Genomic DNA, 19,237 nt, shown 5'->3' with positions numbered 1-19,237 from the left:
AGTATCCTCTATGAGGTACTGTTATTGGAATTATCACTATTACAGATGGGTCAGCTGACGCACGAAAGTCAAATAACTTGTACAAGGTCAAAGAGCTAGTAAGGGGACAGTGCTCAGCATTAGAGTACATGCTCTTTACCAGTACACTATGCCGTCTGAAATACAACCCCAAATGCAAACATAGAAGCAGCAATATAATTTAAAGGAGCTTTCCTGATAGCTCAGTTGGTATAGAATCTGCCTGCAACGCAGGAGACCCCAGTTCAATTCCTGGGTTGGGAAGATCCCCTGGAGAAGGGATAGGCTACCCACTCCAGTATTCTTGGGGTTCCCTTGTGGCTCAGCTGGTAAAGAATCTGCCTGCAATGTGGAATGCCTGAGTTTGATCCCTGGGTTGGGAAGATCCCCTGGAGAAGGGAAAGGCTACGCACTCCAGTAATCTGCTCTGGAAAATTCCATGAACTGTACAGTGGGGTTGCAAAGTCCATGGGATTGCAAAGAGTCACAAAGAGTACATGTTCTTTACCAGTACACTATGCCATCTGAAATACAACCCCCAAAATGCAAATATATAAGCAGCAATATAATTGAAAAGGAAAAGTTATGGTTACTCCATAGGTTCTAGAATGTTCTTGGCCACAGTACTGCTTTCACGCATTCTGATTTTGGTTGGTGTGGTAGAGAGAATAATGGTCACCCAAAAGGCGTCCACAACCTAAATCCAGGAACCTATAAATATGTTACTTTACATAGTAAATAGGAAATAAGGCTGTAGATGGAATTAAAGTCACTAACTAGCTGACCTTGAGATGAGTAGATTATTCTGGATTTCCCAGGTGGGCCTGATGTAATTTTAAGGGTCCTTTTAAGTGGAAGGGGCTTCCCAGGTGGCACAGTGATAATGAAACTGCCTGCCAATGCAGGAGATGCAAGAGACTCGCGTTTGATCCCTGGGTTGGGAAGATCCTCTGGAGTAGGAAATGGCAACCTGTTTCAACATTCTTGCCTGGAAAAGTCCATGGACAGAGGAGCCTGGTGGGCTACAGTCCAGGTTGCCACAAACTGAGCAACTGAGCAGGCACACACATAAATGGAAGGGGGAGGCAGCAGACAGAGAACCAGAGATGTGGCAGCCTGGCACTGTTGGCTTTGCATCTCAAAGAATGGGGCCATGGCTTGCCTCTAGAAGCTAGAAGAGACACAGAAACAGGTTCTCTCTAGAAACTCTGGGAGGAACACTGCCTTTCCCATACCTTGACTTTAGCCCAGGGAGACTTATTTCATACTTCTGACCTCTAGAACTTAAGATAAAAAGTTTACGTTGTATTAAATGTATGATAATTTATTACTGTGGCAATAAGAAACTAATATAGTTGGGCTGATTTTCTGAGTTCTGACCTCAGTAACAACTTCCAAGAGAATAGTGCCCAGTTTTAAGTTTTCTCTTTTTGCCAGAGAAAGCACTTGACCCAAATTCTGATTCGTCTTTTCCACCCTCACCCTTAATCTTCTTCAAAACATCAGTCTGGCAACACAGGTAGCCTGGAGTATTGGCTCAGCAGAGCTGTCACTGCATTGCTATGAGATGTAAAGAAATGTTATTTTAAACAATGGCTTTTATAGATTTCTGCTGGTGTGACTTTAACAAACACAGCAGCTGTTGCCTCTGTGGTCTAATACATCTCCACCAAAGAGACCCACTGGAGGAAGCTGGTGTGGTAGAAACCACAGGCAGAGCAAATGTATGTACATTCATATGGGCTCCTCTCCTTGAGTTGCTCCTGAAAGTGAAGGTCACTCAGTCATATCTGACTCTTCGCGACCCCATGGACCTCTCTAGGCTAGAATACTGGAGTGGGTAGCCTTCACCTTCTCCAGGGGATCTTCCCGACCCAGGGATTGAACCCAGGTCTCCTGTATTGAAGGCTGATTCTTTACCAACTGAGCTATGAGGGAAGCCCTGGGGAGGGGTAGAAGAGTGTCCTCAGTCATAGGGAACTCAATGGTCTCTTCATGCTGACATTTTTGCTTTTGATTTCTTCCTTTCTAATGTCATGTCTGTTACAGTACTGAAATGGTTATCAGGTCTACCAGCAAGCCCAATATGGCCTTTGCGTTCACCTTGACTATGCTAAGATGGAACAAGTTCTCCTTGGCAAACTGATTATGATGTTTTGTTCTCAACAATGTTGACAGAGGGCAGAATTTTCCTGCAACCGGTTTCCTGGAGTGCTGTTTTGGGTCACTTCCATCATAAAAACAGAACCTTATAATTTTGCAGAAGATCCAAACCTCTCTCTCCCTCCACTGTCCTTATCAGTTGGTAAGAGATTAGAGATTCAGACCAAGTTGCCTGGCTTGGGTTCCAGTCTAGATCTGAGGACCAGCTGCTACTAGCTGCACAGAATCAAGAACAGCACACTGCTCTCTTTCACATCCAACTCCTTGCCTTAAACATCACCTGAGAGAACTCTGACATCTCACCTCCTTGGAATAAGTTAGGACTTAACGGTTTGTAATGTAATCATTAATTCTAGGAGAAGACAATGACACCCCTCTCCAGTACTCTTGCCTGGAAAATCCCATGGAGGGAGGGGCCTGGTAGGCTTCAGTCCATAGGGTTGCAGAGTCAGAACGACTTTACTTTCACTTTTCACTTTCTTGCATTGGAGAAGGAAATGGCAACCCACTCCAGTGTTCTTGCCTGGAGAATCCCAGGGACGGGGGAGCCTGGTGGGCTGCCGTCTATGGGGTCGCACAGAGTCGGACACGACTGAAGTGACTTAGCAGCAGCAGTAGCAACATTAATTCTATCCATATATTTCTTCCACTCACTCCACATCCCTTCTTGTTTAATTGATGTATATTTACCATTAACCAAGCACTTCGCTTAGTACTGGACAAATAGTGGTGAGCAAACATCAAGAAATGTCTTCCCTCATGAAGCTTCCATTTTAGTGGGAAAGAAAAATATAATCCAACCAAACGCAAAGATAAATGTCCATTTATCAACAGGGACACTGAAATCAGAATTTAAATAACAGCAAGGACAACAAAAAGCAATCCTCCTGACTACCAAAAAAGAAACAAAGAATATTGACAGAAGTAAAAGGAAAGAACGGGAACAAGCATGATGTTATACAGAATAGGATTGAGACAAAAAGAGTGTCATATATGGGATGAATATTAAGAAGCTCAATATATAAATACAGCATAAGGAATCCACTATCTTTTCTTGAATGAAAGTAGCAAAAAACACATACTTGAAAGAATGAAAGGAGTGAAGGCCAGTTATCTATGGAACAAATTCTCTGATATTCAAATATCAGTTCCATCTCTTTCCAGCCTAAGTAAGTGAGCTTAGACAAGTAACTTAGCTTTCTGAACCTTAGGGACCCTTTCTGTAAGTTGAAGATATGTTCTATCTCACGAATTTGTTGAGAACGTAAAAAGAGAGAATAATACAAGGAAGTCCCAGGAACAGTGTGATACTGTTCCTTCAGTACAGTTTTAGCCTTCAGTACAGTTTTGGGGGCCTTCTCTAGTGGCTCAGGGGTAAAGAAACCGCCTGCCAATTCAGGACTCACGGGTTCGATTTCTGGGTCAAGATCCCCTGGAGAAGGAAATGGCAACCAGCTCCAGCATCTTTGCCTGGGAAATCCCATGGACAGTGGAGCCTGGCAGGCTACAGTCCATGGGGTCGAAAAGAGTTGGACAAAACTTATCGACTGAACAACAGCAATACTTTTTGAATCTGGAGATGAAACCTGAGTGGATAAGTCACAAATAGAATAGTGGAGTGAAACTTAGCCTCAAACAACAAAAACTTAGCGACTGAACAACAAGAATAGTTTTTGAATCTGGACGTGAAACCTGAGTCAATAAACCACAAATAGGACAGTGGAGTGAAACAGTCTCAACGAACATTCCTATTTTTTTCAACAACACCCTAAAAGCAATGAATGTACACAGTGCCAGATCTCAGTTTCTAACGCCGCTCTCCAATCAAGGAACCAGGGATCTTTGGAGCAATGGCTAATTCTGGAACTGAAGCAGAAAATATGCAGGATCAGCCTGGGGCATTCTGCAGTACTAGAAAGCAAGAAAAGGCTAAAAACAAACAAAAACACATACATACACAATGATGAGGGGATGTCAAGGGATCCAGGAACCAATTTAAAGAACTCCCAATGGCCAAAGTTGGATAATTTAGATTGCAAAAAAATAAACAAATAAAATACTACTGGACTATAATCCAAAGTGCAAAATAAATATTGATAAGCCTATACTGATGTAAAAATGAATGGATGAATGAATGGAGGAAGGGGGAGAGATACATCTCTCAAGCAGAATTCCAGATAATTTATGGAGCTCCTCCACTCTCAAGGAGGTAGAACATAACTCTTCTTCCTTAGGTGTGGGTTGTCCATAGTGACTTCCTTCCAAAAAATACAGTAAGGAAGTGGGGGGAGTGCAAGTTAACCTATATCATGTATTACCTCAGTCAGGTGATAAAGGTTAACTCCAACGGTGATGTGTACCCTTGATAGGAGGTGATGCAAATCATATTTTACCTCGGATATCTTCCTCCCAAAACCCATAAACCCAGTCTAGTCATAAGAAAAGTATCAGAGAAATACCAGGTGAGGGACATTCTACAGAATATTTCAACAATATTCCTCAAACATGTTAAGGTAACAAAAAACAGAAGGGAAGTCTGAGAAACTGCCACAGCTAAGAGGAGCCTAAGAATACAGGACTACTAGATATTCTGTGGTGTCCTCAATGGGCTCCTGGAACAGGAAGGGACATTAGGGGAGAATGAACAAAATCTGAATAAAGCATGGACTCCGGTTCGTAATAATGTTATCAATACTGATTCTGTACCTGGGTAACTGATTCTGTAACACTAATGAAAATATTAATAATGGGGGAAGTGGGTGCGGTATCTAGGGGAATTCCCCATACCACCTTTGCAATTTTTCTTTAAGTCTGAACTATTGTAAAATTTTAAAACAAAAGAAAACACACTTGCAACACCAGGCCTTTGGCATCCCAGGAACAGTAGAAAAAGGATCCCTGCACACTTTCAAATTAATCCCCTATAGGAGTCAGGATTAGACAGGCCAATGTGTTAGCTTTACTCAAAGCTTGTAAAAGAGCTTATTTTGCTTATTCATCTAAGCCTGTGTTTGCCTCTGGGTTATTTCTTAACTCCAATTTCAAATGTAGGGTGTACTGTTTCTATTTTGATTATTGTATAGGAATACCAGAGTAAAACCATTTTCTCTGTTTTGAATTACTGATCATTCTAAAGTCAATCCTTTGACTTGAAATTTAAGACTGTCAGTGAAATATATAATTTTCCTGGTGGTTTTGTTACAATTCCTCCAGCCTGTCTCTTTGTTGCCTTTTGGCATTAGTGATTTTTCTGTGTGCTCAACATGACACCAATTGATATTTCAAAATCGCATAATGGTTTTATTGTGAAGCCTCCACTTTCTGGTTTGATTTTCTATATATAGGTCAGACATCCCTTCACTGAGACAGCTTGCACCTTCTTCACCAATAAGGAACAAAAACTCACATCAGGTTGAGCTGAGCAACTCAGGCAATGAGGGTGTGAGATTAAAGTCATTGCATTATGCTATTAAACATTCATCCTGCAGGTTATTTTAAGTATTCTATTGCCAGAACTTGAATAGCAACAATAATAATCCATCCCATTAAAAAATAAACAAAAGGAAACGAAAAAGAAAGAAAAACCTAAAAAGGAAAAACCAAAGAAAATGGAAAACTTTGTTGCCTAAGTGCTTAAGATCGATTGCAATTTCCTCCGTTATTCTAAAAAGTTAACGGGAGGAAAACAAAGTAACAGGAGATATTGCCAGGATTTTAAATCTTCTGAGCCCAGTATCCATAACAATCCTGTTTAGAACCATCCCGTGAAATTGGCTTTGGGACGTCCCCCGCCACTCGATCATCCAGCTTCTAAAACTTTCTAACAACCATCCCGTTGGAACAGCAGCTGACCGGGGCGCCCAGACCAGACTTCTGTAACCGAATGTAGATGTGCAGGTGGAGTGGATAAAAGTAATTCCAGCTCAGCAGCCAGGAATTCCCCCCCACCCCGCGCCCCCAAAGTGCGCTGCATATTACCGCCGCAACTGGGACCTTCAGACGCCAAGAGAACTCTAACACTGCCCCCAGCTCTGGTACTTAATGTGTGGCTGGCCCCTGCCTCCGAGTGATGATGCCATCTTGGGATCTTAGCATCTCCTGAGGAGTTAGTGAGTTGTGCATTCTGTTCACGTCCCCGTGTCTATAAAAACTTAACCCAACTTTTCCAGAATATGAGAACCTGCTGGTGTGGACCCTTAATTTTCTCTATTTGGTTCAAATCAGATATTATTTAGAATAAACCGAAGACCTCCGAACTCCCCACACCACCACCCCCGCCCCAGCGGGCACCCCCAATTCTGGGCTCCCTGGGTGTGAAGTCAGATGCCCCGAGGCAGACCTTGCCGTCCGAGGTCCCGGGACAGTCCTCCGCCAGGACCAGGTCTAGGGGCTGAAGGCTGGGGCAGCTGGTCTCAGCAGGACCGGGCTGGGAGGGCGGAGGTCCCCCAGCAACTTACAGTCCAGGGCGACCACCAGGTAGCGCAGTAGGAGGAGCAGAAGGCGGTGGCGGCTCCTCCTCGCCATCTTCGTGGGGTCGGGAGCGGGCGGCTCCTGCGAAGCTGAGGGTCCCGGCGGCGGGAGCGCGGGAGGCCGGCCGGGCTGGCGGTGGGGGTCACCGGGTCCTCGCGCGGGAGCGGAGGGCGGCGCGCGGCGGCGCGGAGGGGCGGACCCTGATGGGATGTCAGTTTCCCGCTTCCAGGGGCGCCCGCTCTGCGCGCAGCCCAGGGGCGGCTCTGGTCTAGCCCGGGGCCTGCGGGGGTCTGGGCAGTTCTGTTTTGGAGGGGAGGCAGGGAGTCGGAGGGAGCCGGACGAGATGCCGGCTGGCTCCTAATGAGGGGGCCGGAGGAGGCAGGCGAGGAGCGGAAGGGAAGCCCTGGCGGGGCGTCCCCCGCCCCCGCGCCGCCGGGATTGATCGGCTTTGTGTCGGGTCCCGGCGCGGGGCTGCCAGCTGTCCCCGGGGCGCGGAGCCCGGGCGCGGGAGGCGCTGGCCGCGGGCGCGGGGGTGGGGCGCGGCGGAGGTTGGCTGGGGGTGCTCCGCCCGCCGCGCTCCGACTCCTCGCTCACCCTCCTTGGCACCAAACTTCTTTGGGGGGGGGGTGCGGTCTCAGCCTAGGGGTGGGGATTTGGGGGAAATTTCTGGCCAACCCGCGAAGCTGCGCGGGGAGGTGCTCTGGGTACTTGGGGTTCGTCGGCTCCGCCTTGGAGGCGAAGGCGGGGGCGATGCGGGGGCGGAGGGGGGGTGGTTAAAATTAAAAAAAAAGAAGCAATCAAGACGAGCTGGCAGGCAGGACTGAGATTTTAGTAATCGTCTTGGCCTCTTCTCAGCGGAAGCTCTGTGCTTCTTGGAGGCTGAGGGTGTGTTGTGTGTTCTTTGCCTTTGCCGTGTTAGAGTTAGAAGTTCATCTAACGGTGTGAAATATTTATCATGTTTCTTTGCAGTTATATAACTGTCGCCTGTGGAGTTTTCCACATGTTAAAACTCCACAGCTGCCCTCTGTCAGGTTTATTTTTGGTCTACAGTGCTTTTTAAAAGGGAAACCCATTATGCATGCTCTGTTGCGTGTTTTAAAATTGACCTGCACTTGTAGTGTTCAGGGTAGAAGAGCTAAACAGGCAATTTTTCTATTTCCTCCGAGGGACCAGAAATGTCTAATGCATTCAACAATATTGACAGGTCAGTATTCCCAAGAGAAGAAATTGTTACCCGCGTGGGTTTATTTTTTTTTAACGTAGAATAACGGATAAAGTTCTGTATAGAAGACAGTTGATTTAGTGGTGTGCACACGAAGAATCGAGTTAGCTCAGGGACAAAGGCAGCCAGAGTTGAGATATGCAGAGCTGTGAGGAATGAGGCGTCTCTGCTGATTCCTTGGTGACGGTGATGGAAGCTTAACGCCCATGGCGGGAGAGGGGCAGAGGACCCAGAAAGGAAAGTCAAAGTGGCAAAAATGTGAGAGCCATACTCCAGTCAAGCAAAGAGAAAGGACGCAACAACAGCTCATGCACGTTTTTCTGGGCAGTAACAAAACAGATGCGATGTTTTACAAGAAAAGTTGTTGGCACCCTCTTCTCACTCTTGCCACAACTGTCTCTTTTGCTCCTCCCTAAAGATATACACACAAAAAAAGGAATCATTTTTTAAAAGAAATGCTGTCCCCTCCTTTTGTGAATAATTGATTCACTCAGTTATCTGTCATCCAGTCAAGTGAGGGTCACTCACTTGTGTCCAACTCTTTGTCACCCTAAGGAAATGGCAACCCACTCCAGGGCTCTTGCCTGGAGAATCCCATGGATGGAGGAACCTGGTGGGCTACAGTCCATGGGGTCACAAAGAGTCGGACATGACTGAGCAACTTCACTTATACTGTATGCTGCCAGGTTCCTCTGTCCAAGGGATTCTCCAGGCAAGAATATTGGAGTGGGTTTCTGTGTCCTCCTCCAAGGGATCTTCTCACAGGGAATCTTCCTGACCCAGTGATGGAATCAAGGTCTGCATCCAGGCAGATTCTTTACCATCTGAGCCACCAAGGAAGCCCCAGTCACCCCCAGTCAAGACCTTTATCAGATAGCTACATTGATGCTGGTGGACAGTGAACAAGATCAAGTCTTTGGTGCTAATGAGCTCGCAGGCTTAAGGAAAGAAAGTCCCAAGACTAGAAAGTGAGTCCCATCTGGGAAGACCTGTAATACCACATCATGTGTCCCCTGGGAGAAAATAGTAACAATTTCTTATTGAGTGCTTTCTCAGAAGTAGAGTCTGAATATTGCAATATCTAATCCTCCAACAACTCTGTAAGAGAGAAAAAGTATCCTTCCTACTTTACAGATGAGAAGACCAGGCAGAGAGATGCTAAACAGCTTGTTGAAGACCAAGGATAAGGAGATGTTCTACACTGGGGATGCATGCAGGGCATATAATAACCATTCCACATCCTTTCATACGTGCTTTATTAGGCATGGGAAGTTGGGACAAATTTTGAAAGGGAGGAAGCAAAGGAAGGACATTCTAGGCAGAGAAGGATCAAAAGCTGAGAAAGCTAAATATTATGACTTGTTTAGGAAAAGCAAGTTTCTACAGTGCTAGAGTAGAACATGTGGAATGGGGGCAGGGGAGTTGGCAGAAAAATTGAAAAGACCACTGGATCATGTGTCATTCAATGTCATACTATAGACTCTAGATCTTCGTTATTGTTGTTGTTTTGTTTGTTATTATTGTTGTTGTTGTTCAGTCGCTAAGCTGTGTCAACTCTTTATCCTATGGATAAAGAGCTTTTTGAAAGCACTAGGATAGGATATAAAATAATCCATATTTTAGAACTGTGCTGTCCGATATGGTAGCCTCTAGATTCACATGGCTATATAAATTTGAATTCCATTAACTTTAAAATCCAGTTCTGCAGTCACACTTGTCTCATTTGAAGTTCTTAATAGTCAAAGCTATGGTTTTTCCAGTAGTCTTGTATGGCTGGGAGAGTTGAACCATAAAGAAGGCTGAGTGCTGAAGAACTGATGCTTTTGAGCTGTGGTGTTGGAGAAGACTCTTGAGAGTCCTTTGGACTGCAGGGAGAGCCAACCAGTCCATCCTAGAGGAAATCAACCCCCTAAATATTCATTGGAAGGACTGATGCTGAAGCTCCCATACTCGTCCACCTGATGTGAACAGCTGACTCATTGGATAAGACCCTGATGCTGGGAAAGATTGAAGGCAAGAGGAGAAGGGAGTAACAGAGGATGAGATGGTTGGATGGCATCACCAACTCAATGGACATGAATCTGAGCCAACTCTGGGAGACAGTGAAGGCCAGGGAAGCCTGCGTGCTGCAGTCCATGAGGTCTGAGCGACTATCGAATAAGACTGAGCGACTAAACAACAACAACGACAATAGCCACCTCGGGGTAGGGTTTGCCCTCCTGGATAATGCAGATACAGAGCAGCAACAGTAGCCAAACATCAAAAGGAAAAAGTACCGCTAATCACAAAAACAGACATCTCAAGTTAATGATTTTACTGCTTTTCTATGTACAGGAAGATTAAGAGTCAGAGTTCATTGAAATTATTCCTTTGATACGCATCTTAACTATCTGAGGCCGGCATCCTGTTTTTCTCCGCCTTGAATTCCTCTCAGGGTGCACCACTGGGGGAAGCTGCAGTGACTGATGGCTTGATGCAGGCAATATTCTTTGTTTACTGAAATGGCAGGCAACATTTCTTTGTCCACAGTCCAAACTTCTAGAATATATGGCACAAAAAATGAACCCAAACTGTGGACTCTGGGTGATTGTGACGTGTCAGTGTAGGTTCATCCATTGTAGCAAATGTACCATTCTGGTGGAGACACTGATCAAGGCGGAGGCTGTGATGCACCGGGGGCAGAGGGAGATGTGGAAAATTTCTGCACCTTCTGCTTAACTTTGTTGTGTATCTGAAACCTGAAAAATAGGGCTTCCCTGGTGGCTCAGAGGTAAAGAATCTGCCTGCCAGTGCAGGAGACATGGGTTCAATCCCTGGGTTTGGAAGATCCCCTGGAGAAAGGAAAGGCTACCTACTCCAATATTCCTGCCTGGAGAATCCCATGGACAGAGGAACCTGGTGGGCTACAGTCCATGGGATCACAAAGAGTTGGACACGACTGAATCGACTTAGCATGCATGCACACGGTCCTTGGGGTCACAAAGAGTCGGACACGACTGAACGACGTTCAGGTCACTTGGTGGCTCAGTAGTAACGAATCTGCCTGCCAGGGAGGAGACACAGGTTCGATCTCTGTCTGGAAAGATCCCACCTGCCTCGGAGCAGCTAAGCCTGTGCACCACGACTGCTGACTCTGTGCTCTAGACCCCGGGCATCACAATTACTGAGCCCACGTGCTACGACTCCTGAAGCCAGCACGCCCTAGAGCCGGTGTTCCGCAGTAAGAGAAGCAGATGCAGTAGGAAGCCCGTGCCCCACAACTAGCCTCCACTCATGACAACTACACAAAAGCCGGCACAGCAATGAAGATCCGGTACAGGCAAAAATAAATAAAATTTTAAAAGTAAAATAAAACCTAAAAAATAAAGTCTAGTAAAATAATTAGAACAAACAAAAGAACCCAAGAAAGAGCAGTCAGAAATGTAGGAGAGGAGCGTGGAGAGAATCAGGAGGTGGAGGTATTTACCATCTTCAGGGCTAAAAAGAAGACTGAGAATTGTTTCCTACTTTAGTAATTTCAGTTCGGTTCAGTGCAGTCGCTCAGTCGTGTCCGACTCTTTGCGACCCCATGGACTGCAGCATGCCAGGCCTGCTTTAGTAATTACGAGGGCATCACCCACATAGATGATAGAGAAAGCAAGACTCCCTGTAGGAAAAGTTTAAAGACATTTACTTTACTTAAAAATTAAGTGCAATAATTTTTGACCGTAATAACTAAGTACAATAAAATTAGTACCTACAATAAAAATGCAATATTGCACATTAGTACATACAATAAAAATGAATCCTGCAATGCTTGCAAACGTCAGCAGCACACAAGCCGCCCCCAGAGAGTTCCCAGAAGAAAAGTTCAAATGGTTCTTCAAGTGTGAAGCTCTTGAAAATTCCCTGGCTGTCCAGTGGCTGGGATTCCTCACTTTCACTGCCAAGAGCCCAGGTTCGATCCTTGGTCAGGGAGCTAAGATCTTACAAGCTGTGTGGTGAAGACCCTCCCTCACCTCAGCAGCAGGATGGTGAAAGGAATAGTAATAATAGTTAACAGTTACACTGCTTTGTTCCTGGGTGGTTGGGAGTGTGTTTCATTATTGTTCTGTTTGTGAGAATCCTTACACCAGGGAGCATGAGGCAACTCGTGGGGAGGAATGGGAGGCTTCGCCATGGGCATCCCTCCAAGCGGTCTGTTCTCCGTGGTTGTATGCGCCCTCCCTGCCCCGCCCGTGTGTCGGAGTCACTTTCACTCTGATACTATAAGCATTTTGTCAGGTAAAAATGGGGATTTGGTGTTTCACCAAGTCTGACCATTTTTCCTCCTTTCCACCCACTCTAATTCTGAACTCCAGGTGATGCTGAGGAGGTGGCAAGGCGCATTTCCTAAAACAAGCAATGCAGAGAAGGGCTGAGTTTAAATTGAGTGACTTCTCACAACATCTCAGGTTTGGTGTTTCTGCACAGAGTGGGTTATTTTCCCTCATGGGTGTGGAGAAGGTGCTGGAAAGTGGCCCACACTCTGCAATTTAGAGAAAAGAGATGTGTGTGGGGGGGAAGCCTTCCATTTCCAGAACCACATAAATTCCCAAGAATCTCTCATATGCATTTTAAAGGCCTATGGATGGAATTCAAGGTCTTTCATGGGATCCTTATTACTTATCCCTCGTCATTATCCCTCAGATCTTTTTCTGGAGTAAGCCTGATTTTGGCATTGCATTCAGATATGCCCACAAAAACACTCAGGTGTTTTTGAGCTGGTTGAGCTGGTGCTCAAACCACAGCCCTTTCCAGTCAAATGAAGCTTCTCAGAGAAGCCCAGTGTCCCCAGCACATAGCCTTCATGACTCTCCCAAAGTGACATATTTCTTCATATACATTATGACAATACAGGCTCAAAACTTTCTTCCAAGAAAGGCAAAAACCCTCACTAGCCTCACCTGTTTGAATTACTACAAGCAGGACAGGCTTTCAGTCTCTGCTCCTACGTGATTTAACAGCTCTAGGGTGGTTCTACCTGACCCTAAGTGAAGTTCACCTGTAATCAGTGAACTAGTTATTAAGGCTTTCTTCCCTGGTGGCTCAGAAGGGAAAGAACAGGCCTGCAATGCAGGAGACCTGGGTTTGATCCCTGGGTCAGGAAGATCCCCTGGAGAAGGGAATAGCTACTCACTCCAGTATCTTGCCTGGAGAAGCCCAGGGACAGAGGAGCCTGGTGGACTACCATCCATAGGGGTGCAAAAGAGTCAGACACGACTAATCAAATTTTTCCTTTTTAATTAAAAAACACATTTAATATAAACTCAATTTTCTTTTAAATTGGATAACAATTAGCAATTTCATAGGGAATTATGTAATGTGAAAATGACTTTTTAAACAGAATTTTCTTGGGGCAGGAGCTATCATTTAACAAATATTTTCCAGGGAAAAGGAAGGACAGGCATCAGTTAGTCCTGGGGCCCCCACCATCTAGGATCTAATGCCTGATGGACTGAGGTGGAGTTGATGTAATAATAATATAAATAAAGTTTACAGTAAATGTAATGCCCTTGAATTGTCCTGAAACTACCCCCCTACCCCCAACCCATGGAAAAATTGTCTTCCATGAAACTGGTCCCTGGTGTCAAAAAGGTTGAGGACCTTTTAATCTATAAGGATGGAGCCATAACAACTAAAACTGGGGGGAGAAATAGAATTCCCAAATCCATCCCCTCCATTCCTCCCCCTTTCTTCATATCACAGTTAAAGATGATGAGATCTGGAGGGGTGATATAATTTACTCAAGATGACACAGCAAGAAAAGGAAAGAGCCAGGCCTGGAATGAACCCTAGTTCTGTCTTTCATTTGCAGCCCCCCAAACAGCATGAATTGCTCACTGTTGGCTGGGAATGAATTTACCTTTTTGTATATAACTTGAAAAATAGATGTTTTTGAACTATGGTGTTGGAGAAGACTCTTGAGAGTCCCTTGGACTTCAAGGAGATCCAATCAGTCCATCCTAAAGGAGATGAGTCTTGGTTGTTCATTGGAAGGACTGATGCTGAAGCTGAAACTCCAATACTTTGGCCACTTCATGTGAAGAGTTGATTCACTGGGAAAGACCCTGATGCTGGGAGGGGTTGGAGGCAGGAGGAGAAGGGGACCACAGAGGATGAGATGGCTGGACGGCATCACTGACTCAATGGGCATGAGTTTGAGTAAACTCTTGAGAGTTGGTGATGGACAGGGAGGCCTGGTGTGCTGCAATTCAGGGGTTTGCAAAGAGTCAGACACGACTGAGCGACTGAACTGAACTGAACTGATGTGTATATCTGGGCTTCCCCAAGGGCTCAGTGGTAAAGTGGTAAGACTTGCAGGAGACTCAGGTTTCATCCCTGGGTGGGGAAGATCTGCCGGCTTGACTACCCACTCTAGGACGCCGAAGAACTGATGCTTTTGAACTGTGGTGTTGGAAAAGACTCTTGAGAGTCTCTTGGACTGCAAGGAGATCCAACCAGTCCATCCTAAAGGAAATCAGTCCTAAGTATTCACTGGAAGGACTGAGGCTGAAGCTGAAACTCCAATACTTTGGCCACCTGATGCGAAGAACTGACTCACTGAAAAATACCCTGATGTTGGGATAGACTGAAGGCACGAGGAGACGGGGATGACAGAGGATGAGATGGTTGGATGGCATCACCGGCCTGATGGACATAAGTTTGAGCAAGCTCTGGGAGTTGGTGAAGGAGAGGGAAACCTGGTGTGTTCAATCCATGGGGTCTAAAAGAGTTGGACACAACTGAGCGACTGAACTGAACTGGGGAAGATCGGCGAGTAGGAAACGGCAACCGATTTCAGTGTTCTTACCTGGGAGATCTTATGGACAGAGGAGCCTGACGGGCTGCAGTCCATGGGGTTGCAAAGAGTCGGACACGACTGAGTGATTAAACAACAAATGTTATATCTAATTTTCTCCCTGCACCCCTTGCCCAGGACAACTGCACTTACAGTTAATGTGTATGTTTATGCTTAGTCTTGTCCAACTATTTGCAACCCATGGACTGTAGCCCGCCAGGCTCCTTTGTCCATGGAACTTTCCAGGGAAGAATACTAGAGTGTGTTGCCATTTCCTTCTCCAGGGGAGCTTCCTGACCCAGGGATTGAACCTGCATCTCTTATGTCTCCTGCATTGGCAGGCAGGTTCTTTACCACTAGCACCACCTGGGAAGACTGTACATCTCTCTAGCTCAAATTTTTCTCTTGAACTTTGCATTGGTTTTCCCTGTTTTTAGAACGTCTAGATGTACCACTCAAAATCAGCTAAAGTGATTGATTTAAAAATATTTAGATTAAAATCAAGAGTAAAATTGAGCTGGTCTTGTCACCTCTTCACCCAGATTTATTTTTCTCTAGTTAAAAAAATTGTTTTTTTTTTATTTTTTTCATTTTGGCTGTGCTGCAAGGCATGTGGGATCTCAGTTCCCTGACTAGGGTTCAAACCTACACCCTCTGTGGTGGTCGGGCAGAGCCTGAAGCACTGGACTGCTGGGGAAGTCCCCCTTTTTCTCTGATTTTTAACCTTCCTTCTCTTCTTCCATCTTTTCTCTCTTTCAGCACACAGCATGAAATAAGCATGAGCTATAGGCCGATCACTATGCTGATGGCTTGGGCCACACTTATGTTCAGTAACAGACAGTATCTCATCTCGTGGATATGGAGGTGGGGAAGACTGCCATGGACCCGGCAAAACAAGGGTGCATACCAGGGACGCTAATCAATTAAGAGTTTGTCTATTTGGGGAGTCAGGAAAGGGACTCTGAAAGCTGAAGGAGGTGGGAGCAAACAGGTGGGAAGAATAGTTTATGAAAAGCGAATTCCAGGTGCACAGCCCGTGTGACGAGTCCGGAGAGTGAGAACTGGCAGGTGTGGAGCACAGAGGCTGACTGGGACAGTACTGGAGCCGCGGAGTCCCCAGCTGGAAACCGTCAAGGACTCCCAGCAGCTTTTAGAATAAAGCAGAGCATACAACACTGCCTTCGTTCTCCTGTTCTCACCCCGGGCCTTTGTCCATGCGGTCCGCGCTTTGTACCTGGATGCTTTTCTTTCTTTGCACTTGGAGTTCATTCCTTTTTCTTTAGTATTATCTAGCATTGATTGAATATTTGCCATATGTTAGGCACTGTGTTAAGCTCTTTTCATATGACCTAATTTAATCCTCATAATCATATAAATGCAGGCGATGTGGATTTGATCCCTGGGTGGGGAAGATCCCCTGCAGAAGAAAATGGCAGCCACTGCCTGGAGAATCCCCATGGACAAAGGGGCTTGGCGGGCTACAGTCCATGGGGTCACAAAGAGTTGCATACAACTTAGTGAGTAAGCAACAACAACAATGGTAAAAATGAGAAAAATCTATTATTTCCATTTTATAGGTGAAGTCGTTGGGACAGAGAGATAGACCGACAATCCTAGAATCACAGCAGCCAGTGGGGGTAAATTCAAGTTTGCAGCAACACTGGGCTTTCTCCGGACTGAATGCACTGGAGCATTAAGACCACTGCTGGCCCTTCACCTCCATCTCAGCTCATCACCACATTTTCATCCTTCTATCTCCGCTAAACTTCAGTTTCCTTAGGAACATTTCCTGCCCTTCTTGACTAGATCAAACCCTACTATTGAAAACTCTCTTCACCCCTTCCTCTCTGGTATCAGAGCTGGGATTTGAAACTCAGTTGGTTACAGTCAGCCACCGATAGTAGACTGGACTCCACGCACACAGAGTTTGTCTAATTTTTAATCTCATTATTACTATGTCTTTTCCTAACTAAGTGCTTGTCAATAATTTAAATGCTCAATAAATACATGGCTACTGGTTGGATATACTGAGCCATATATCTTTCACCCGAGTGCGAGTATAATTTTTTTTTTTTTTTGTAACCTAACAGCTTAGTTCAGGCTGCTATAACAAAGCACCGGAGACTGGGTGGTTTATAAACAACAGAAATTCCTTTCTCAAGTTCTGGAGGATAGGAAGTCAGAGGTCAGGATGCCAGCACAATCAGGTTCCACAATCAGCCCTCTTTGGGACTGGAGGTAGAGAGTCAACTTCTGATCCTCTCTTGGAGGAAAGACAGTTAGCAATTAGGCTCTTCTGACAAACACACCAATCGCATTCATGAGGACCCCACCCACATGACCTAATTATCTCCCCGAGGTCCTACGTTCAAGTACCGTGACACTGAGATTCCGATTTCCAACTATAAATTTAGAGCAACACAAACATTCAGTCCGGAACACCTAGCAGTGTCTTTTGAAGTCAACAGTGCTTCTAAGCTTCAATCAATATCTCTACGTACAATCTCACTGCTAAAAGCTCTATTTTCACTATGATTCTACATGTGAAGGAACTAAAGGTCTGAATGAGGCCCAGTAAATTGCCCCAGGACAGCCATTGGTCAACGGCAGAGCAAGACTTAATTCCGGTCTGTCTGCATCTAAAGCCTTTACTCTATAGCACTGCCACGTTACCTCCGCTCTTAGACCGTCTTTCCAACATCAGTCCTGAGGGTACCATTGTGTTTACTGTAGGGATATGATAACTATTTCACAGATCCTTATTTTATTTACTTTTAGGTTGTGTTGACTTTTTAACATCATAAGGAAAGCTGTGGTGCATATTCTTATATGTTTGTCTGATATTATTATATTTATATGCATATTCTTATCCTTTTGTCTGATTATTTCCTTGGTGATGGTGATAAAAAGTCAGAGGTTTTTATTCATATAGTCAAATTGGCAACAGTAGTATCTGAGGTTTTAGGGGTGGGTTATATTACCTGCCTATTTGGCAAGAGGGTGTGTTTTGCCATTGTACCCACAAAGAAAAACATGATTTAAGTATTATTTGTATTTTCACTTTTTTATCCTGAAGTAAAAGACCCTGAACTGGGAAAGGTTGAGGGCAGGAGGAGAAGGGAACGACAGAGGATGAGGTGGTTGGATGGCATCATTGACTCAATGGACATGAATTTGAGTAAACTCCAGGAGAGAGTGAAGGACAGGGAAGCCTGGCATGCTGCAGTCCACGGTGCTGCAAAGATTTGGACATGACTTAGCGACTGAACAATGGTCCTGGAGTAAGGAAAAAAGATAAAATCTACTGTAGCCTTTTTCCTTTAGACCTGGTTCTCAAGGCTTATTTTAGAAGTAAAGAATTTAGTATGTATTCCCAACTTAAGTCAGATAAATAGGAGGACTTGCAGCAAAAACAGGCTTCTTACCATTTATTTGGTGTTTACTATGTATTCTGAACACATTTTTCTCTAATGTGTCTATATAAACCATTCATTTTTAAAAAATTCTTAATGCTGATGAAATTCTGTACCTGAAATAACTGTCTTGCCCACATCTCAACTTCATCTTTGATCTTTAAGATCTTTGAGAAGAGGTTAGAGAAGATGACTAAACTTGTTACAGTGAAAATTAGCTGGATAGACAAAAAACAGAGCGATGCATTTTCACTCCCAAAGATTTAGGAATTCCGCTGTGTTCTTGGATCTGTCTCCTTTTAAGCAGGTGGATAGTTTTAATCTTTCTAGAATGCTCTTTCTGGCCCTGATGAAAAGTAGCTGACTGGAAGAGAAGCAGCAGGTTGACATTTGTTTTCACAACTGATAATACCGGTAAGTGACCATGTTCTGTCCGCCCCACAAGCCAAGATTTGTGTTTTTCTAGGGAAGTCAAGAAAGGGCACGCTTCCTCATATGATAACCTTTAAAAACCCTCTCACTGTTTCACTAAATTTTAAAGTTCGACTTGTGCCTTATCGATGTGAGCGCTACTATTGGAACAGTTTTCAAAAAAATTTTTTTTCCTGGAAATGTGATAGTGTAATGAAGGCCAGGCTGTAGATTCCCTGAAGGGCTAGAAATCCTCACAAGGAGGGACAGAAGTTCAAATGTTTGTTTGCTGGCTTTGGGCCAGTGAACACAATGGCAGAGAACTTTGGTGAAGACCTTGAAAATGCCTGATGGAGGTGGATGCAGTTTAAAAAGCAGGACACAGGGGTTAGGTCCTATGGAGGAAACGGCCATCCTTGTCAATTCCTTCCTAGGATAGGGGGTCAGCATCCTGGAGCAATGCAAATCTGAAGTGGAGACATATTGGCCGTTCTAAAAACTATATTTTTCTCCTAGAGACACTTTCAGATGAGTCATCTAAGACTTCTGGAACTTTGGTTCCTTTATAGACAGAAAATTGGAGAAGGAAATGGCAACCCCCTCCAGTATTCTTGTCTGGAGAATTCCATGGACAGAAGAGCCTGGAGGGCTACAGTCCTGAGGTTGCAAAAAGTCAGACATGACTGAGCGACTATCACTCACTCACTCATACAGAAAATG

The 19,237-nt window shown here is 44.9% G+C and overlaps 1 protein-coding gene across 2 annotated transcripts in view; it reads right to left on the bottom strand.

The window, feature by feature from the left end:
- The window catches only part of JAM2 (junctional adhesion molecule 2), an 84,156-nt gene extending 76,915 nt beyond the window's left edge, over positions 1-7,241 (bottom strand). For both annotated transcript variants that reach the window (XM_065913462.1, XM_065913463.1), the window contains exon 1: positions 6,639-7,241. In XM_065913462.1, the coding sequence (XP_065769534.1) occupies positions 6,639-6,705 (67 nt within the window). In that variant the 5' untranslated portion in view covers positions 6,706-7,241. The remainder of the gene's footprint in view (positions 1-6,638) is intronic.
- Positions 7,242-19,237: the final 11,996 nt, after the last annotated feature.

This window comes from Muntiacus reevesi, chromosome 21 (genome assembly GCF_963930625.1).
Source record: "Muntiacus reevesi chromosome 21, mMunRee1.1, whole genome shotgun sequence".
Taxonomy (NCBI): Eukaryota; Metazoa; Chordata; class Mammalia; order Artiodactyla; family Cervidae; genus Muntiacus; species Muntiacus reevesi.
This window is presented reverse-complemented; position numbering and strand designations above follow the sequence as displayed.